A 23,289-nucleotide genomic window follows, 5' to 3' on the forward strand; every position below is an offset into this window, starting at 1 on the left:
CTCCTGAATGAAATAAAGAGCCGCACGCAAGGCTACCAATTCAGCAGCTGTCGTTGATGATATATGTGACGTTTTTAGTTGTACTTTGACTGATCTTGTTGGTATCACCACAGTAGCAATTGAACTTGCAGATGTGACAGTCATCGATGTAAACGTGTACGCGGTCGCTGTGCACCTCATGTAAAAGTTATGATGTGGCCTGTTTCAGGACAAACGATGGAATGTTAGCCTTCGTGATTCCTGGGTCGATGAGGCGTATTTCAGATCTGCGCAGGCACCATAAATGTGAGGATGATCTCGCGGCAGGCATATAGTTCGATGGCAATGAGGCACGCTTGGCAGCATTTATACGACTGATAGTTGCGTGTGGTCTTTCTGCGGGTAGAGCGACAAGATTGTGAGAAGGTAGTCGGGCAACGTGGCGAATATACGCCCTGAAAGTGTCAGTTACCAAGTATGTTGATATTGGGTGGTCTCGAGCTATGGTACCACGACTCAACACCAAACGTTCCGTGGAGTACCGCAAGGTGGAGTGGTGAGTCCAACGCTATTCAACCTAGTGCTCGTTGGCCTAGTCAGATGCTTGCTCAACACAGTTCAAGTATCAATCTATGCCGACGACATCTGCATTTGAGCGTCGGCTGTAACACGATTGCAGGTACGAGCACGGCTACAAAAGGAAGCTAGGTACCTTAAGATGACTGTACTTGGGAAATCAAAACTTAGAGCTGTCTTCAGAGAAATGCTGCCTTGTTACTTTCACTCGGAAGGCAATGAAGCGTTACTCTGTAAGTGTCAACGGAGAAGCAGTTGCAAATACACGGATACACCGCTTTTTAGGGGTAATTATCGACCACACAATTTCACAGAGCCCGTATGTTTCATACTTAAAGAAGAGGTTGATGACAAAAATACATCTCCTCAAATATTTCGGCGGAAAGTCATGGGGCACATCGGTGCGGTCAATGCTGCAGCTTTATAACACCTTGTTCCTCGGTTTCGCAAGATACAGCCTCCCTGTGCTTGGTAACACCTGCAAAACAAACCCGCGTGTACTCCAGGGACTACAAGCTCGAGCCCTAAGGACGTGTCGCTTTGTTGAAGTGTGTAACATCGCCCACAGGGATCTAAGAATAAATAAAATCATACACATTTCCGTGATGGAACGAAGTGTTAAACTATTATTCGGGATTTCGAATGTTAGGACTGTGCCCATGCGATGAAATCCCTATTTCCACCTTGCTTGACTACAAAAGCCATTTCGTTTTCCAGGCATCAATGCTTCTCCACTCTGAGCACCTACGCACACATGCAGCGCATCGCTGGAGTGTTGAATGCAGTTACCGCCTTGCCTTCGCCCATGAATATTCAGCCTCATAATACAACTCTGTACATTTGGCATAAACTAAGTAGATGTGCTGGCTGATTTACCGATCGACATTGTCATCGATTACAAATGACATTGTTTCAAAAGTGACACTTGCTCAGAGACTCACTAAGTTGGCCTGTCTGTCGACATGTAAGAGAAAAAGCCAACATTTGTGCAAGCATGCTTAATAAGCGCGTGCTTTTAAAACGACACTGACGTAAGCCTACCGCTACTTGTCCCAGTTACTACCGCCAGTGCAACTATAAAGTAACACGCCGTGGTCGCGCAGTGGCTATGGTGATGGGCTGCTAAGGAAGAGGTCGCGGCATCGAAGCGCGGCCACGGCGGCCACATTTCGATGGGGGCCGAATGTGAAAACAACCATGTACTTAGATTTAGGTACACGTTAAAGAACCCCAGCAGGTACAAATTTCCGGGGTCCCTCCCTACGGCGCGCCTCATAATCAGATCGTGGTTTAGGATGCGAAACACTTGAAATTAGCTTTTTTTAAATGTAAAGCAGTGTTTTGCTACTTTTGCAGCATTGTACCATTGCCATAGTGCTCTGAGGCAACCTCTCGAATTGTGTAAAGCAGTGATTTGGGCTTGTTGGTAAGACATCGTGAGGCTCATAGCGCGTGAAAAAGACAAGGACGATTCGTTCTTGTCTTTTTCACGCGCTATAAGCCTCTCTAACGGGCCATAGGATCAGATGAAAGGACGAGGTATCCTCGCCTCGTCAGCACATCCACCTACGTTAAAATTATTTACACTCTTTCGGCCAAATCATGACCCACAAAAATAATTTTAATCTATTCTCGGCACATTTCCTGCGAAAGCCATGCACGTATGTTAGCATGGCCTAGCATACCTGACTGAAACGCTATTGAGCACAGACACCAGAGTGGTAATCAACAGACGAGCACCTGGGTGGACTAGGCTTTTTGTTTGGCGACAACATAGTCCCTAAAAGGAACGTCCATAAAATCCCCAAAACACCCTACGAACGCCAAAGAAGCCCCTAGGCTCTATATTACACAGTGCCTTAATCATTTAAATAAAACAGGTGCTTTAAAAATTGCATGCAGGATAACTTGGCGCACAGTTCAGGCACCAGCTGCTCCTGTGCCAAGACGCGCAAAAAAGACAAAAATCCTATGAGGTATACTGCCATAGCGATTCAAAAGTATTTTAGATGGAGCTTACCACCATGACCTGCTATCTCAATACAAGGGAATGTGGAAATCGTCTCTCCACGCGTCAGCTGCGCCGGCTTTCACGAGTTTCATGGTGGTTAAAATAAAACATCTACGTAGTGCAGATAGTAGTATTTTCTTTACTGCCATTGATGCGTTTGCAAAGATTGCTGAAAATAAGTAAACTTCAGAAAACTAAAGCCGTATGCGTGCAAATATGCAACTCAAATAAAACGACGTCAGTTTTTCGAGCGGTACCTATCGAGACACGTAAAGCGAGCGAAATTGAAGCAATACACACAGACCTGAAGTGCAATAGTAATTTCTATGTGGGTGTTTTGCAGGACCCACGCAAACATTGCAAACCTCTCACGTAAGCTATGACTCACTGCATCCGCCACCACATTTTTCAAATTCTAAGAAACCTTAAAAGCATAAATGAGTTGAACGAAGTGAGGACATTCAATCATGTAGTGAGTTTTCTGGCGTTTACATAAAGTGCGCGCTGTGAGAAATCTGTCAATAGAAAGTCATATACCAGAACATCAATTCTTTATTCTCTCAAATATATATATATAGCGTAATTTGAAACACTGTGAAGAACAATAAAAAAAGGGAAAGGAGTCCACCACAAGACGGCAGAATGAGGCACCTAGCCGTCAACCTTTCTAGCTTGAAAAAAATACCCACCTCACAAATTTTGCTGTGCCACAGGTCCAAGCAAAAGCACTTCAAAACGCACGAGACGCATTGAAAATTATTGTCACCAGCACTTTTTCTTTTGATTCACTCACGGGATGTACCTGATCATGTGCATATCGCCTGAAGGGTCTGTCGCATTTCTCCGCTTGAGATGCTCTAAGAGCTGCAGTTACCATAACTACGATCATAACACCTAGAAGTGAAAGAATAGAACGGGGTACCTGAGAGGGATAGTTTGTTTTTCACACTGATTTGCGGGTAATTAAGCTTTTTGCTTCCGAATTTGAGAAACTTGACAATTTCAGAACATGTTTGTAAAATATTTGGGGCATAAATTAGAAATAAGCTTTTTCGCCTAAATGCAACACTTTTCATTTTCAAATCGTCCCGGCGATAGCCTAATAAAAGCATTTCTTCGTTTTCTATGCTTTTCCATGCGAGAAGGAGATTTGGTCCCAAGCGAAAAAAATGCTGACACTCCCAGGCAAGGCATAGTCTTCTAGTATTTGTTTCAATGAACACGCACAAAGACGTAAATGGCTCCTTAGCTAGTTCGAGAACTGCTTTCCAACGTGGTATGATAAAAAAAACAGCACTATGGTTGGTCAGACTCACTTTTTGGCCATCCTCGTTTGTAGGGTGGTAGGATCGACGGCTACAGGAAATGCAGGACTTGTCATAGATAAGGCCATTTGGGAAAATTAGAAGAGATCAATGCAAAGTCCCAAATACATGCAAAACATTACCCTAGGAACTTTATTCGCCACAAAAGTATCACTGAAGCTTTTACAACACTGGTGCCAGTTAAACAACAAAACAAAACGTCTTGGCAAGTAGCCTAAATTCTATGTTCAGACACTCAGTCAGTTGACCTCAATACAGTCCAAAAGCAATAACAACACAAAATATTGCGTTATTGAAGTGCTGATATGTTAGACGCCTTATGCGGAAACAAGCGATCTAAGGAAAATGTGTTAGCTCCATATAGTACAACCCGGCGAAGAAAAAACTTCCAGACATTTTATTTTCATATCATATATCTTTCTGACATTTGTTTCAAATCGGCCAGGTGAATCTGTGTATGTTGTCATGCGTTCGTGCTTGCGATAACTTTGTTTTCATACAGGGCGCAGTGAAAGACACACTGCGAAAATGACTAGGATTTATTGCGGGATCTGTAAGAATTTTCAATATTAAAATGTTGCTTGCGTACTTTCAACTTTTCTATCTCTTACTTTAGTAGTTGCAGTAAAAACACTCGATGCAACACTCAGGAAGTTTTCTGAGCGCTGTAGTTTTATACAAATATGTGAAGCACGCAAGCAAGCAAGCAAGCCAGTCTGTGTTCTGGGCGTGAAATTATCGCTCCAGTAAACATGCTAGTATATACACACCACTAGTGACATTAACAGAACATTTGCTTTATGTGAGGTCTGGGAATTCTTCTAATACGCAAAATTCATCTATGCGTTCTTCCCTCTCTCATCGAAAATCGGCAGTCCACTAAGGGACAACGTCGCAGTGAGTAGGCGCGTGTGGAAAACAGTTACGTTTACACGAACTCTATAAAAAATACTTTAGTCAGGTTGTCGGCGGCTGGTAGGGTTCATGTAAACCAGTCGAACAGAGCAAGCTTCGAGGTGACATTGGTCGACCTGCCCGCAAGGGATTGGCTGGATTGCGCTATCAGACTTGGCAAGATGCATGTAAACGCATGACGTCAAGGTAGGTCAGCTCGACTTTCGAGTCCACACGCTCGCGTCGAGTTTATGCAAACAAAGCTAATGTGAAAAACAGAATACATTACGTAGTATGTTGCAGCCTTGCTACACGGTATATTGCGTCACAAATTTTGCTTAGAAGAAAACTACTCGTAGCACTTAGGGTCAAGCAAAAAACGTTCTTTCTTGTATAGCGTGAGCCATTGTCACGCCAAATTACTTCCACATACGCATGACTTGACCTTGCGAGCCTTTTAGCGCGTTTAAATAAGGAAAGCGGAGAGGCCGAAACCCTGCCCTGACCATCTTGCAGCTGTGGGCGTCGCCTGGTGGGAACCGATTCAATAATAGAGCACAGGATCCAGCATGAGGCATTCATGTGGCCTCTGATGCGACATTTCGTCACAGGGCCAAGACGGTACGATCTGTGTGGAATAAAAGAGCAGAACATCTTTCACAGGTTACCTTTGACAAAGCGAACAACATGTGCCCGCTAACACGCGTTAAGACACTGAAAAACGGAAGCACGGTACACGAATATGACTGTGGTGACACCACAGCGCTACAGAGGACGACGTTTGCATTGCGCGTGGTGAGCGGAATAAAAACAGTCTTCCGTTTGTCTACCTTTTTCTTCGCGTTGTTTTACCTGCAGGACGAGCTCAGTGTTGTTTTATGGTAATTTTAACCATTAAGCACATACGTACCGTAAAACTGAGTTTAGCTACTAAAGATAACAGGTGTGAGAAAGCCGTATATTTAAAATGTATAAACTACAATGTCACCACATGTTATTATTCTGAACCAAAATTAATGCACAAGAAAGTTTTCAAATTTCTACGGGAATCAGCGCATTGAAAATGCGATCGTAGCCTGGAATGAAACCCTGAACTCCATGCTCCACCGCAGAATAGAGTAGTCTGAGCTATCCTTAGCTATCTCGCACGTATGTAGGTGCCTTATAAGGATAGCGGTAATATCTAAAAGCGGTACACAACTACAAGTGCAACATTGGCTAGATAGGACCCGAATGTACCGTTTAATAAAATGTCTTCTTGCAAACGTACGTTGATGCAGCGCCCGGTCTGTCGAATATGGGCTTTACGACAAAAAGGATTGCACTCGTAGTTGTCTACACCTTTAGGTAGTACCACTGTGGTTATGCGGCCGTTCCGGCAGGGATTAAATTCCGTAACCTCGAGCTTACCTGCACATCATCATAACTGCTAAGCTAGAAATATGGGTCTACATGAATTTCCGCAACTATGTAGTGTCCACTGACGTTCTGGAAAGAGGTCTGTGGAGAGAGTGAGGACGGTGAGGGAGTGACCACTCCCTTACCTTTGCGCTCAGAGGCGTTTAGCGGACGTGTTTAAATGCAATATACTTTACCTCGAAATGAATGCCACAAAATACTTACGGCACCGACGTAATTCAATATGGTGGACCATAAGCCAGGAGCCTCCGCCTGACAAGGAAAAGAAACACTGATATTAAACCCCATCAATGCCGCGTTCATACATAGCTTAAACCGCACTTGAACAGTTTTATTCTAAAGAAACAGTGCAAATACGCGGCAACGGTTGAAGGACGCGACATCGTACGAATCTTTGCGGCCTCGTATGGCTGCAGCTATTCTCCCACGTTCGAGCTGCTTCTTCACTGAGTTAAGCATGAACACCGCAGTATTTATGCTCGCATAGCAGCACTTTGCTGTTTTTCTATGCAAGGCACACAGCTAGTCCTCATTCCCTGTAATTAAGGCAATTTCAAAGAATAAAATGCAACAGAACCCATCGCATGATAAATGTCGATGGTGATGCGATAGCATTGAATCAGTACAGGGGCACAATGCATTGTCACCGTCTAAACGACTTATTTGTGCAATCTGTACTGCAGGGGGACTTATTCACGCTTTCCCTAAGAAAACGTGCTGCCATCTAGCGGCACTGCCGGGAAGCCTGCGCATGGCATCCGAAAAGCATGGCGTGGTGGTGCGCGCGAAGAGCTGAGAAACGCGCGGTGCAGCAACGAGGCACCTCTCGCGCTTCTTTCTGGACACGCTGCGCTATCTAGTGACACTGCCGAGCAGTACAGGAGTGGCCTCCGAGACGACCATCCTGGCGTGATTGCGCCGGCGAACACTTATGGCGTTTTTCACTGGTCGATTCGGAGCAGGATTTTTTGCTCTGCGGCAACGAATCCGAATTTCACTGGTCGATCTGGAGCGGGTTCGCGCGTTCCACTGGTCGTTTCGGATCAACTCGCTCCGCGCCGGATCGCCCTCACTTGCTCCGCCGCCGAGACGCGGATTCGGGCGGAAATAGAACGCGTCACATGGCGTCACTTCCGTCTTCAAGCGAAATCGCTACCCGGTCGGTACGCACAACATTGTGCTGGACATAGTTTGCGGAACCGGTTTGTGTCACGTGCATGCAGACTTCCTGTGTGATCTCCCGCGGAGCGTTGGTGCGCTCCACTGGCAGACTGGGATTGGTAAAAGCCGAGCGCTCGCTCGAGGATTCAGGCGGCTGCTCCAGATCGACCAGTGAAAAGCGCCATTAGAAACGTTCCCTGGCTTTCTGCGTAGTCTGCGGCTCATAGTCGCTGACCCATGTTAGTGAGTGGTTGATTGAACCACTCACTTGATTGATATAGGTGGCGTGAAAAGCTTCAATAAAAAAGTGATACATACCCAGTGCATATTTAGCGCAGCCTGCTAATATTTCAGGTTGCTGTCCTTGTTGAACCGTTGCGACGTGAGTTCGATTCCCTTCAGCATCGGAAAAATCTAAGGGATCATTTTCGTCATGGAAGAGCGGCACATTCCGAGTAGAAAATACATAGTTACACCAAGTTGGCGTCAATGACGTTAATTGAAGAGCCGCACGCACTTGTAGATAGATAGAGTAAACTTTATCGCCCAACGGACACGGTGACCTACCTACCCCCCCGACACGCAGTTCAGGGGATAGGTGCTGCCTCCTCAGATCTCAGGTCTTTGGTGCCAGCAGCCTCTTCAGCCAGTTGGACGAGCTGGAGTTCAGAGTCCAAGCTGCGCAGCACGGTCTCCTAGGTGTCTCTACTACCTATATTGTACGTCCTCGCGGCAGAGCACGGGCATTTCCACATTTTGTGGTCGAGGGTCCCTCTCGACCGATGAAGAAAACACCTATCGCTCCTGGCCTCGGGGTACGTGCAACATTGACGCATACCCAGCGACGCAAATTGTCATGAAAGATGTTCGTAGGAGACCAGCATAGACCGAGTACTCCAAGTCGGCGTCATAGTGTTTATAGCGTCATAGCGTCATAGTGTTCATAGTGTCATGGCGTCTACCGAGTAAGTAGCAATGTGTACACAGGTGCCGCTCTTCTACAGACCCCTTTCTTGTCGATATGGGTTGTCGTGCATGCGGGACTTGGCAGGCACCGCTGTCATAAGAAAGTATTCTACTAGGATTTGGAGCACTGAGTATGCGCCATCAATTTTGTGCTGTTCTTATGGAACCTCTTTCCTGCCAGCTCAGGTCACCGGCTACGTGACAGGAGGTCTCTGCCACTCTGTAAGGAATGTCTTTCACGCCAACTTGAGTAGCTACGCATGTGCCACTGGGAATTGGCCACCTCTACAATGACGAAAAAAGATCCCTCAAATTTATGCAATGGACAGTGGAATCGAACACTAGACCTAAGGGTTCCGCAAGGACCCGAACCCGAGGCATTAGCAGGCTTCGCCGTAAATGCATTAGATACTAGTGTTTTCGAAAACGCCTTTTAGGTCAACACTTTACGGAACGGTGCTATGAATACACTGGGTTTGTGCTGCTCTTGAACGAACGCTTTCCCTACTCGGATCACAGAGTGTGCGCCAATGATAGTGCGGCAAGCGAGGGAAAAGAATTTCTCAGCGTTCGCAGCTACTGGAGCGCCACGCTTCTCGTCTCGGAGGCAACGCCACTAGATAGCTCAGTGTGCCAAGAAAGAAGAGCCACATAGGAGTGGCACTGCAGTACATGCCGCGTGCTATACTCGTTCCGATGGTGGCAATACGCTGTGTGGCTGCATTAAATAAATGCTTACGCATTACCGTCGACAGTCATGGTAAGATGGTCGCTACCGAATTCTATTTGATCACGCCGTGTAAAACTGGACTCACTGGCACAACTCTGCCTGTCAAGGTACCGCGCTATCTGAGCCGGCACATCAGGTTGCGCATGTCTAGGTGGCGAAGAAGGTGACTGCAGGAAGGTGGGCAAGTTCGTTTGAGTAGTTTGACATCTTTAGAAGCGCATGAGGAAACGCAAGCACAATATCTACAGTGGACTAGCGCTTAACAACATCAGCTGGTTTTAATAATGCGCAGAACGTTTCTACCAACAACAATGCTGGGAAGAATATTCAAACGAAACGAGAAATTAGACGAAGAATCTCCACTAAAAGTAATCTAAATGATATATAACCGTTTGCAACTAATCACCTGCTGTTGCGAGTCGAATGCTGCTGTGTTTCGTATAATTGCGGGAAACACCACGAGAGAATTGGGAAACGGAGAAGCGCCGCTGCAACAGCGAAATGTTAACTGAGACCAGCCTACTGAGACGTCCAAGAACGGGTGACTATGGCAACCTGATGTTATGTAATGGTGCATTTGGATGATGCCAAACTCCTTCGTCTAAGATGAACACTGGCCGAGGCGTGCTGTAGCGTGTGATGTAATTGAACAGGGTCACGTCTGGTAGACCTCGTCAGTAGACGTGGCCCATTACGCTGCCTCGTCTCGATGCGAACCATTTACAACTGCGATCAACCGTGCTCCGGCGGCGGCTGCATATGGCGTGGCCACGCGGGCCCTATCGTGAACTTACTGCCACACTCCTGCCGTTTTGTCTACGTCTGCCTCTCCATTTTTTTACATGTTCAAATTTTCTTTGTCATTCTCGTAGTATACCCATGTGCCAAATAGCCCAGCAAGCCACCCTTATGAAAGCTATTTGCGATGGGGACTGAGCACATCGAGTGCTGATAGCTTCGTGAGCGCTGTGTTCTCGCCGCTTAGCTCGTGTTGAAGCAAGAGGCAGCGCCAATGGGATCTAGCTCATTGCGGCGGGCCCTTTCTTAACAACGATCGTCTTACGCGAGAGAGTGGCGGACGGGTTTTCTCCTTCGGTAGGCATAGAAATGCTTACGCATTGCAAAAAATAAAAGGGATAAAGCTCACAAATCATACCCACACCGTACACACATATTGCGTTTTAGTAAAAACAATTCGCGCCCAATGCCGTTATGTCCTCTTTATGTATTATGCTTCAATTTTGCCAGTGCTATGATTATGTAGAACCGCCCAAAAATTTGCTAGCCCGAATACAAAACAAAAGGTAATAAAGTAAGCTGTTGAACGTCATGCGATCTCGCAAGGAGAGAGTTGTGTGCTTTAGAGCTTATTATAAGCGGACATTATAGGTTTATAATATGGGTGTTGATTGTATGTTTTACTTAAGATCACGAAAAAAAAAGAAGAGCCACTCGGGTTGCCCTATTTTTTGCTCATAGTACTCGCACGTTTCATACGCTGATTTATTGTCTTGCTACACAGAACACAAGTGAGGTCACTGCCACTGTTTTATGAGCCGATTCAACAAGGCGTTTTCCTCTGCCCTATCATGCAAGACACCGACTAAACGCGAACGGCAAAGTGACCAACAAATACGAAACTGTGGCGTGGTTTAGAAAGGAAAGCTTGGCTTTAGTAGATCTATGACCAACGCGTTTTACTTCAAATTGTTCACTCGACATTCAGCAACTGCTCTCCCTTTCAGTCCCAAGGAAGATGATCGATTTCTACGCTGCGCGTATGAGGACAAACTGCTTCATCTGGCTGCTCCATCATTCATGCTACCAGATTATAATACTTAAGCACGAATATGGTGTGCAGGTGCCGTGTCATTGGTTGTATCAGTACTTGTGCATCGTGCAGTGGGAAGTGACAAATACATTTGGATGCAGACTTACAGAGCATCAAAATAGCCGGCAGCAGGTTTTTATATTTAAGGGAGAATGCACCTGTCTCGTCTTTTTCATAAACCACAGCAAGTCTCTGTAAAAGACAGTTTCCGGCTGACTGATTTCTTAAGCCAACCGCTGGATCGAGGTGATGTACCATGTAGCAGTAAACTGACTGCTGCAATCAGAACACTGCAGTCACGTGCTCAAGAAGATATAAAATTATTATTGTGTTAGAGAAGAGCATATCTATGCTTATAGCTTCAAGGATGCATCTTCAACCGTAGTTGATGTGTGTGGAAACCAGATGATGTTAGCGTATTCTAAGACGGGGAGAACAAAAGTTGTATAGGCTAGTAGTCTGGTGTGTTTCGGTGCAAGGCGTAAACATCGTCTAAGGAAAGAAAGCTTGCGTAATGCGACTGAGGCAATATTATCAATATTTAAGTTCCAAGAAAGGGTAGAAGAGAATGTCAAACCTAGGTATTTGTGGTTATTGACTTTATTCAGGCAAGTGCCACCGAGCACGTAAGAAAATTCTGAAGGCTTCTTTTTTGTTGTAAAGGATATGCATACAGATTTAGTGGTGTTAATTGACATTTGCCACTCTTTACACCAACTGCACACCAAATCGAGTGCTCCGTTTAATAATAAGTGGTCTGCGTAACTGACAATTTCTTTATAAATAATACAATCGTCCGCGAAGAGCTTAATGTCACATTCAATGTTAGCAGCAATGTCGTTAATAAAGAACAAAAATAGCAATGGGCCCAGTACTGAACCTTGGGGAACACGGGAGGTGACAGCTACAGACCTGGAAGGGTTGTTATCTACAATAACATATTGTGTTCGATGTGATAAGAAGTTTTTTTATCCATGCAGTAATCTGACCACCTCTGATTGCAGCCTCCAGTTTTGCAACTAATTTTACATGGCTTACACAGTCAAACTGTTTACTGAAGTCGAGGAGGATCATGTCTGTCTGGCTTCGGCTGTTTAGGCTGAGCGCAAGGTCATGGACCACTTCGGTTAGTTGTGTGACCGTTGAGAGGCCACTTCTAAAGCCGTGTTGTTGGGGTATTAATATATGTTCTTGCTCGAGAAATGCAGTGATGTGTTTGAAGATAATATGTTCCAATATTTTACAAGATGTGCTGATAAGTGAGATTGGCCTATAGCTGGAAGGTTCGTTGCTGTCGCCGGATTTATGTATTGGAATGACCTTCGCTTTTTTCCAGTCATCTGGAAGTTGTGCGGACTCGAGTGATTTGCGGTATATAATGGCAAGGTATTGGCTACACCATTCTGCATACGTTTTTAAAAATTCGTTCGGGATATCATCTGGCCTGTTAGCTTTCTTGATGTCGATATTAAGCAACAGATTAAGAATACCGGCATTCGTAATGCTTAATGAATCGATGGTTTTAGGTGGGCAGTGTAGGGAGGGAAGTAAGCCATTGTCTGAAGTGAAAACCGAGAAGAAAAATTCGTTGAATGTGTTTGCTTCAACCGTGGAGCCACAATTGCACTAAAAACACCAGCTATTACGGCGCTGGGTTATGGACACGCACATACTTTGCGAGGACGAGGGCAGTGACCTGTAAATTCTCGGCCATACTTTATACAAGTACGTTTTAAGTGCATGTACGTTCCTCTTGAGTGCGGGGCTGGATATTTGTGTTTGGGGTGCCATGAAAATATGCTAGCTTAGCTTGCCTTCCTTCCAAAGCCTTCCATGTTTGGTCCTTACTATCCGCATTTCGAGTTACGCCATTGGAAATGCGTCTTGGTTGTTCTAGCTAAGCTTGGGGGCAGTTGTGCACTCAGAATTGTGTATCCAGAAAGCATACACACTATGAAATGAGGAGAGAGAAAACGTAAAATACAACGTGCTTTATTGCGAGTAATCGACGGTGATGTTTCAACCAACAGAGGGAAACCTTCGTGTCCTGCCCCGAATGCTGGCTTGAGTTGTGCAAAATGCATTCCAATAATGAGCCAGTTGTTTAGCATTAAGGGGTCAATGTCAGGGTCAATGTCAGAGTCAATAACCGAATTATTTTTTTTCGAAGCCTCTGACAGCAATTTCATAACGTCTGATCTCCTTGTTTAAGGACCCAGGGCGGCTTGCATGAACATTTAATAACGAAAATAATAACGAATTTAGGAACACGTTCTCAAATGATCCCTAGACAACTCCTAGTCCGCACAAAGAAGCGTCCTTAAATTCGCCATTATTTTCGTTATTAAATGTTCGTGCAAGCCGGCCCTGGACTAACGGGTTAGTTTATTATTCCTAATAGAAAGAATGCATAGAACAGAGCATAGAACCCTGATTTGTGGGTTTAATACCAGCTAAAATTTTGATTCAGAACAAATGTGACATTCATTATTCAGCTATTGGTATAATCACTTTGTGTCGCTTTACGGGAGACTATTACGAGTAGCGGGAGTGAAGATCGGCGTGCCATATGGCAGGAGTTAAAAACGAGCTCGTCACTGACCAACTGTGGGATCACTATGGAACGAAAGTGGAATCCTCAGAAAGTGTTAATTGGTAAACAAGATGCTAATATGAAAGGTTAATTTAGGGGTAGACTATCCATTTAGCCGCTTTCTGAATAAACTATTACGTAATAGGATTTAAATAGGCTTACAGGTCAAACTGAACAGATCTGAGCGATAATACGCAATTTCAGGCAAACCAGCCTGCGTAGAGTTACGCTGTGGCATATCCAATTTTTAATTGCAAGTAATATCGCATTCATAAATATTTGTTAATACAGTGCTCACAAAACTTGCTGATGAAGCGTGCCCCCTGATTAAGCAACAGTTTTGGTTCATAATTCAAACTCTGGTGCATTTGTGATGCACGCCAGCTTAGGATGGCCTTCTAGCAGACATCGACGTTCGTGTGGGCCGCCAAAGGCCGAAGTCAACATGACTGCGTGCGACGAAGTGCTTAGAGCAAAAGTGACTGCTCCTATAGCTGTAGAATTCCTCGAAAATATGTAGAAATGTTTCTGCCTTTGAAGCCTATCTTGTAGTAGCAAAGTCACAACAGGTCTGGCCATGTCTCTATAGGAACCGACAGCAAGTAAGATGAAAGCTGTGCAATCGAAGCGTGTTCTGTTCTTTTTATTGGCATGTACCAAAACCAGCAATAATAGACAATCTGCGTGAAGATCTCACAACAAACAGGCGAATAATTCTTAATTGCTCCACCAAAGATGAATCCTACGTGCCTGAGTATAAACAAGCCACTGATAATATAGATCACAAAAGATACTTTTATATAGGCTTTCCCTGAACAATTTAAATCGTCACAAATTTCACTTTCTAATGAAACTAAAGCAAAAGAAGCTCCTTTGTATTTTCTCGTATGTACTGAAGGCATCTCTTCTAGCTTCCACAACCAAAGCAGTTTTCTCATTTGGTTCGGCACTCTCAGGCGACGGGTGCATTTCTTTCCTGACATCGTGGAGTACCTGGAGAAAAAGATACGAGAGCATAGCTGTGTATTACCATGTGGTTCGTCACAGTCTTGTGTGAACAGTGCTAAATAATCTTGCTATTTGTGGAGGAGAAGTTAGCTAACACTGAGCACCAAAAGCTTGTCGTGGGAATTTGTCGCTTCTCAGCAAAGCAAAATAAACGAAACACCCAAATTAACGCTTTCGATGAAGGTGATGGAAGAGTACATTTGCTTATGAAGAATATGACGGAGAGAACGTGGACAACATAGTGCCTGATCCATGAACCACCCTGGTGCCAAGCAGGGCATTTTATTCTGCTCCCTGGTGTCAATTATTGTACCAAAATTGTGTATTTATTACATTCCCATGCATTGCTTTTAGTGATTCGTGAATGGTCAGAGTGACGCTTCATATATGTTGCAGCCTCGATGAGATATTCTTTAATGATAGCGCATACGAAAGAAATAGTATCAGTCGAAAAATAACCTTACATTATACGAGGCGTGTTCAGCTCAGTGCTCGTGGATTACTAATAGGTGATGGCTGCTTAAGTGCAGTCAAAACAACAACTATAAAGTATTTGGTCTACAAGTGTTGGCTCGATTTCATGCGTCCATAGCTGATACGCAGATAAACATGTCATATTTCTTTACAAGCAGCCTATAGGATAGTATATTACGACAATCAGTTCTGTAGCAACTGAAGATGGCAACGCTTAGGTAAATATAGTTTGGTAAGCTGTCATAGCCCTAGCCAAATGAACGTTGTAAACAGAACAATATTGGAAACTTTCTCTGCCTAAGAGCCCCTCATGGTCCATTTCAATAATTTCAAGACTCTCTGCATGATTCAAATACTTGAACAAAAGTTTCAACGCACTGACATCGTTTACAATGTTTCGTTGCAGTTTAAGTGTTACAGTTTAAGTGTTTACAGTGTGGCGTTTGGCTGACGAAATCCGTCGATAACCGAGTTTTCATCGTGACCATCCCTCTGGGCTGGACCCGGAAACCGGTTGAGTTCATTGGCATTGTAATCGTTGCCTGCATCTGTACCTTTAGGTTCGTCGTAGTAACTGCTTACGTCAGCGTAGTACTCGATTTTTTCGAAGTATTGCTGCTTGCTCCATCTTAGGGTCTGTTGGATATTTTCGTTTGAATTGCTTGAGCGGTGTGGTGTTTTTCTTACTGATGGAGCTTTGCCTGTACAGTAAGTCGTTCTAGATCCTTCCCAGTATCTTTGCTGCAGCTGTTGTGGCCATTTGCAGATCGGCGGTTGCAGAGATTGTGAGCTCGGGTTTGACTTTCTTTAGCTGCTCTGATGATGATCGACCTGCAATACTTTGTCCTTTATCGGTGTTCTTATCTCAGCAATAAAGAAAGCACAACATATTGCCTTTCTGGAATGTAGTACACCTGTCAATTTCCAGGAAGCGCACTGAACCTTTAATTTGAACAGGAAGCTTTGTAGCATACTGTTCTCTATAATACGAATTACAATGGCAGTCATCGTCTAGTCCACTGAAAGACAAAGTTATTTGCATGGGGTGCCTAGTTAGCCGTTTATCATCATAATCAGCGTGGGTATGTGAACTGCAGTATCAACGCTGCCCCAAGAGACCCGCAGTTATACCCGTTAGCATCAGACGAAGTTTGGGCCAGTATTTCCTATTGTCACCAGACCACAAAAATCACTGCCGTCCATGAATAAGCCCCACTTTGCTCCGCAACCATGCTCTAATTTCAATATAACACAAGTTCTAGGCAATAAACGGGCTGCCAACCCAATTTATTCACTTACTCTTCACTAGAATATTTACCACTACGTTTTCTCTGTAATCAACTGCATTGTCTTCCTGTCTCTTCATGTTGCGCCTATCGTGTGTCGTCCCGTCCTTTGGTGCGTGATCCTTAGTTCTCGTCTTTTCCTCTTAGCCTTAGTGTTCATGCTACACATGTTAGGAATGATAAGACGAACCAATTATACTATTTTTTAGAGAACGCTGTAACCTGCTTTTCAGAACTTGTTAATGCCTATCGTGTTACGATTCCCCAAATACTGACATTCAGTCTTGTTTGCCTGAATCCTTAGTGAACTATTACTATTCCAATTCTACACATCATAAATTGGTAACCGTATCATGGCTTCGACCAGTTGGTGCCTGGCAAGACTCATGGGAATGCAGGGGATAATATTTCGGATTATCTATTCATGAATGTGTCTTTGTAGACTCGTAGACTTTTGTTTCTTTCTTTACTCTGTTTTGACTGGTCATCGTGCACAATTTTTAATAGTAGCTTAGGCTCGTAGGCTTCCCTGAACGGTGTTTTCTAATGTAAATCTTTTCTTGCTGCTTTTGTAAACTAAAATACTTGGATAGCAGGCCCTTTCCGAACTAAAACATAATACTTTACCGGTAAAGAAAAGAAAGAGTATTACGATTTGACACCAGTTAAGGAATTCCTAAGCTCTTCTGCAGAAGACAACGGCTCATTTAAAGCACAAAATGAAAATCTGACTGACAGCTGATGAAGAGACATGACATGGCTCAGAGGATCAGAGGCAAGGATCAGGAGAAAAAGGTCGCAGTTTAGCACGAAAGGAGAAATACCGCTAGCGATAGCAAAGTAGTAGATAGATAAAGGAAGAAAGGACAGTAGCTTTATCGGCCGCATAAACTCGTAAACATATGTTCACTTAACAAATTAACAAACATGGTTTTACACGCACAGGCGAATGTAAGCACACGTCGCTCGATAATCGCGCGCACTCGCTGTCAAAACGCGGGGGTGAGAAAGCGCGACAGAAGCAGCGAGCCAATTGACCTTCGCGCTTCCTGTCGCTTCAACGCGAACAAAGCGTTGAGAACGCAGCGCACACGAAGCTATGAGCGCCCGGCGAACCTATACACTGTACTCATGGCAGATCGCTTTAAAGATAGGGGCCGCGTGGCCGCGTAGCCGCAGGTGTAGAACGACCCTCCTCCTTGAACCGCCATCGTCGGCCCACTCTAGCACGCCTTCACTCACACATAAAGCATACGGTGCTTGGCGACAATGTTACGGCCCTTGGTCTTTTTACAGAACATCACGGCGATGGCAACGCCGACGGAAGAAATGCGACTGGAGCGTCCATATGATTGCTATTGCAATAAAAACGAGGGTAGGCGCTGACGTAGAACAACAAAGCCCGTTTGCGTTGTGAAGAATTGATGTGGAGTGACAAAGCTAAAATGCCCGTGCTTCTAGTTGGGCCTGCAGCGGAATCTAACGATTTTCAGCGACGTGGTGATTTTTCGAAAGGTGCCCTTGTTTTCAAGTGCCAACTGCCACTAGAGCTACCAACCAAGAAAGACGACTATTTCCAAAGGGCAAGTAATTTTCTGGACATCATAGATTTCTGACATGCTGGCGCTCAATCCTTTGCTGGTCTTCGCAAAGTAGTCGCTCTGAAATTGCCTCGCCAAGTTTAGTGCGTCACCCTGACTTGTTAAATCTTATGGAGCATACAGCTATCGATTTGCTTCTCCAAGCTCACCTCTGCATGGTTTCCAGATTGTATTCTGATGTCGTAACTGGTTTCACTCGTGATTGTTGCGACATCGTCATTCGTTTGGCATGTTTATTGATTATTCACGCACTACTTCAGTTGTACCCAATGATTTATCACTGCTTTCAGCTTTAGCATGCATGATAGAGCCCTCTGGTATAACCATTCGCGGGATCCCACCACCATAGATTTTCACACTACGACTCCTAGTGGGAAATCTCGAGCTCAAATCCGTTACTCAAGGCCTGAGTGAATGGAAATGGCGAGGTCCTGCTACAACATTGCATAGGTTCAAGGAAAAGGTCCGCGGCGTGTTTTTTTATTGCTTCTTCGGTATGAGCTGTGCTAAGCGCTAACGAACATTTCTTTAGCGTTGGTGAGCAAATTACATTGCTATTGATTCCATTTAGTGACGCAATACACTTTGTACTATAAGCTGTCCATAGTGCGATGTCTAGTATGCGTACGAATAGACGGAATTGCACTGCTACATTCGACACGCGTGATTATTAAGGAAAATATTGTTGTGTTCAAAAACCGTACAATGCAGTGCAAGTGTGACGCTAAACGATAAAAATAATGCGAATATATATTGGCGACTACAGATTAGAATATAAGAAGAAGCCAGGAAGGTCCATGCCACGCACATCGTTTGTATATTACACAGGAGACGTTGTAGTGAGAATGCGTAGGCACGAGCGCCAAACACGTGTACGCTTCTAATATTATCAACGCGTGTGATACAATAAGACTTAAAGCCGGCAGATAGCAAAAATTACTTCAATGTAGGATTGCCCGATGAACCAAAATTTCTATTGTTTCTCGGCAAGCCGGTGACACAACGGCTCCGAATATTTGCAAATTTATGGGAATTAATCACTTACTGGCTACCATTTGGGACTGCGCACCGATCGGTGGAAACAATGCCATGATTCTGCTAGAGCAATGCACTCTATCCCTAAAGAAGAAGCTCAAATGAGTGTACTTCGTTAAAGGATTTGTGCGAAGGCTGAAGAAATGTTAAGGAATAGATTTATTTTCGCTCCTTACTAATGCATTCAACGAATAACGCTGGTTTACCCGTCCATCAAGGGCCAATAGTAAACCTCTCACATATTTTTTATGTATTTTCAATAAACGCGGACATCGTGTACACAACGCTGTGACGAACGTCTTTGGAGAACATGGCTGAGCTGCACGGCGCGAAGACATCACAATTAAAAAAAAAACATTGACATGCTCCACTCCTGGCCTTTCCGGTGTCTTTCTGCGCAACGTGACATCATAAGGGCCTTCCAGGTGAACTGAACAGGGTAAACGCTCTGAATTTGCCGAACTCCGAGAGCTTACGACTCCGCGAGCACGCCACCATGCAGTTGATGCGAGTCGTACGCCTGCTCTCACTAGTTGTGTTGCTTACATGCGCGCAGACGTGCTGCGTGTTTTGGTGTGCAATAGGCATTGCCACATCGCTCGTGAAACGCCTCTAATTCTGCTTTTACGGCCTCATTTCTCTATTTCTTGGGCAGCATGTCCGCTGCAGAGTCGTACACAACAGTCACTATATAACAAATTTTCGACCTCTGGGTTGTTTAAGGACGCATTAAGAAATTCAAAACATAAGCAAATCTATGGTTTCCATTAGGATCACTGTAGAGGGCTGAAAAGAAAATTTTTGAAACGGTGTCTTAACTATGACCTTATACACTTTGATCTGGGGTATCAATAGACATGAATTTCCACAATAACCGTTAAATCTTAAGCTACCCACCGGAGTCTCTTCAGACCGTGAAGGCGGCGTTTGCACACTTTCACTTGCGGCCATTTGGGAACAGCCAGCTTCTTGACCATCCTCAATGCAGTGTCCCTGAAAGTGAATGTGATTTAAAAAGGCGAACCCCGCGCTGTAAGCGCTAATGCAGAAAACCATTCCAATTCGCTTCATCAGGTTTTGCCGATTCATTGAATACTTTTCTACTTCACGAAAACACATAACTTGCTACTCTTATGACTCGCCAAGCAGAGCACATTCGTGCGATGAGGAACAATGGGACATTCGTGTTAAAATTACTCATAGGACCAATAACCCTTTAGTAATTGTTTTTATTACCGATCTATGATGAATCCACCAAACGGTATGAAAAAAAAGCCCATTGGTGTTGCAGTATATTTCATCGTCCTAAAGCGCACATTTAAGGTATCATCCAAGGGTACGAAAAAATGATACCCAGGGCTTTAAGGGCTAATGCAACAGCTGATAGTGTAGGATTCTTTCGAAAGACGCTATGCTTCACAGGCAATTGCTTGCGATGTCTTTATCGGTATGAGAACACTACACTTACAAGTAAACCGTTAGGTCGTTCTCCTGGTGCAATAGGCCAAATAGGCGAAGCAGGTAGAGCAAACTTCTAGCGTCGAAAGTGCAGATCTGTTCCAATCAGCACTCTCGCCACGACATCATCTCTTGTGGGCAGTGAATGAGGCCCGAAAGATAAGAAATCGCATGGCAGTAAGCCTGTAGCACCGATTTGAATAGCCACTGTATAGAGGGATCTATGGTAGCCGACGCCATGCACTTCACAGTCCTGTGTTCAGCTTAGGACACTACTCCACTGAAGGACGGAGATCCTAATTCGACGTAAGTAAACCACGAAAGCGAAAACCTTATAAGAAAGCATGTCTGACAGCGTTAGATCACGCTCAGGCAGACTGACATGCAACAAAGTGGGAACGCGGGAAAATAGCAAAATTGTTGAAAGAGCATTTGAACTGTGACCTAAAAAAAGATATGATAGGGTCTTTTAGTACACAATAATTTCGACAATGACTCTTCAATCGTAAGCTACTCACTGAAGTCTCTTCAGACCGTGAAGATTGCGTTCCCGCAATGTAACCAGTGGCCGTTTCGGAACATCCACCTCCTTGACGAGTCCTGAGGTAGTGTCCCTGAATAACACCGCTATTTAAAGAGGTGAACCACATATTCTAAGCACTAATGGCACAGTTTATTGCAATGCATTTCCTATCGCTTTCACGAATCATGATACACTAACGCTGCTTATTGGCTGTTGTAGGTGGGACAAATAAATTTATAGGCTGAAGTATGCTGAGTAAAATGAAGCCTGAAAGGTTATCTCCTAACTGTGCCGTTGATTGCGCAATTTTTCGTGCTTTGTCTGAGGTGACTGGTACGTGATAGCCAAGGTTCTAGACATTTGTAGCGCAACTGATAAGTAATTGTAAATAGTTTCCGTATGGTAGTTTTCACGACACACATGGAGCCAGCTATTGTATAGTCCGGTAGCTCACGTGTCAAGACTGCAGTAATATAAATGACCGTGCAGGTAAAGTGTGCCTGAGTCCCCAGTTTTCGATTACGTGATGCATCACCAAGCAAGCGCATAAGGCAGCAAATCCTTAGCAAATTACTCCCATAATAGCCTTTCGTTTAGCCATGTTGGCTACGGAAGTAAATAAGCAATGGTAAGTTGACCGCGTGCATTGCCTTCCTTTCTCAGCGGCCAGTAATTACAATCATGTAGTGTTCCCGACATATACTATACAGGGTGTCCCACGTAATTTTAGCCTAGCTTTAGAAATATTAATATTCCTCGCAGTTGCACAAAACAAAGGCAGTGTTGTTGGCCGTTGCTTCGGGAGTCTCAAATTATTATGTTTTATTCCGCCCAATTAGATAACTATTCTTAATTAACCAACGTCTCAAATAATAAAGTTAGATGAAAATTGTCACTGAGAAAATTGTAAAAAGATGTGAAAACCTCCTGATGCAGGTTTCTGTTGCTCAGTATCTGCTACATAAAAGAGTTTTTCCGAGCATGAAAGAAGCCCTGAACTCCATGGTCCACCACACAATGCAGTGGCCTGAGCTATCCTTAGCTATCTCGCGCGTATCTATGTGCCTCATAAGGACAGCGGTAATATCTAAAAGCCGTACACAACTACAAGTGTAACATTGCCTAGATAGATGAGCCGAATGGACCGCTTGATGAAATGGCTTCTTTCGAACGTCCGTTGATGCAGCGCCCGGTCTGTCTCTTACAGGCTATACGACAAAAAAAAAAGGAAGGCACTCGTGGTTGCCTAGCCCTTTAGGCGATAGCGTTCTGGTTATGCGGCCGCCCTGACAGAGATTAAATTACGTAACCTCGAGCTAACCTGCACAAGCTCATAACTGCTAAGCTAGAAAGATGGGTCTACATGAATTTCTGTAACTATGTAGTTTCCATTGACGTTCTAGAAGACTGCGTGACAAATGGAAAGAGCTATGTAGAGTGAGTGAGGATGGCGATGGAGTAACCACTCTCTTACCTTCGCGCTCAGAGGTGTTTCGGGGGGCCTGTTAAAATGCAATATATTTTGCCTCGAAATGAATGCCGCCAAAGACTTACCAAGCTGGCGTAATTCCAAAAGTTGAACCATGAGCCAGGAGCCTCCGTCTAACAAGGAAAAGAAACACTGACATCAAACCCCATCAATACCCACGTTCATGCAAAGCTTAAGCCCCACTTCAACACTCTTATTGTGAAGAAACAGTGCGAACACGCGGAAACGGTTGAAAAACGCGGCATTGCACGAATCTTTGCTCCCTCATACGGTTGTAAGTGTTGTCCCACGTTCGAGCTGCTTCTTCACAGAGTTAAACTTGTACACCGCAGTTTTCGTACTCTAATGGCAGCTCCTTGCGGTTTTTCTATGCAAGGTACATAGCTCGTCCTCGTTTACAGTAATTAGGGCAACTTTATGATATTCAAATTCAACAGAACCCATCTCACGATAACTATCGTTGGTGATGCGTTAGCACTGCATCAGTACAGGTGTACAAGGCATCGCCGCCGTCTGAACGTGTTATTTATGCGGTCTGTACTGCAGGGCGACTCCTCCTTCCCGATTCCAAGAAAAGTTGGTGCCTTCTAGCGCCGCTGCCGCGAAGCCTGCGCATGGCCTCTGAGAGGCATGGCGCACCGGTGCGCGCGAAAAGCTGGGAAACGCGCCGAGCTGCAACGGGGCTCCTCTGTCGCGCTTCTTCCTGGACACGCTGCGCTATCTAGTGGCACTGCCGAGAAGTCTGTGGTTGGCTTCCGAGATGAGAAGCGCGGTGCGCCGGTGCCGTCAAACGCTGAGAATGGATCCCTGGCTTTCTGCGTACTCACTGGCACATAATCTCGGACCCAAATTAGTGAGAGGTTGATTGATGAGCGGCACACAACCAGTGCATTCACGGCGATGCTCGCTAAAGGCTTTAGGCATACTACT

The 23,289-nt window shown here is 44.7% G+C and overlaps 1 protein-coding gene across 4 annotated transcripts in view; it reads right to left on the bottom strand.

Moving 5' to 3' along the window:
* Positions 1–3,996: 3,996 nt before the first annotated feature.
* The window catches only part of LOC139050464 (uncharacterized), a 60,540-nt gene continuing 41,247 nt past the window's right edge, over positions 3,997–23,289 (bottom strand). For 2 of the 4 annotated variants that reach the window (XM_070526878.1, XM_070526881.1), the window contains 4 exons: positions 22,425–22,472; positions 20,866–20,961; positions 19,787–19,882; positions 14,113–14,478 (listed from right to left, as the gene is read on the bottom strand). In XM_070526878.1, the coding sequence (XP_070382979.1) occupies positions 14,323–14,478; positions 19,787–19,882; positions 20,866–20,961; positions 22,425–22,472 (396 nt within the window). In that variant the 3' untranslated portion in view covers positions 14,113–14,322. Of the gene's footprint in view, positions 5,414–6,408; positions 6,457–14,112; positions 14,479–19,786; positions 19,883–20,865; positions 20,962–22,424; positions 22,473–23,289 lie in introns of those variants that run through there. The other 2 variants (XM_070526879.1, XM_070526882.1) reach the window with 2 other exon arrangements.

Source organism: Dermacentor albipictus, chromosome 10 (genome assembly GCF_038994185.2).
Source record: "Dermacentor albipictus isolate Rhodes 1998 colony chromosome 10, USDA_Dalb.pri_finalv2, whole genome shotgun sequence".
Lineage (NCBI taxonomy): Eukaryota > Metazoa > Arthropoda > Arachnida > Ixodida > Ixodidae > Dermacentor > Dermacentor albipictus.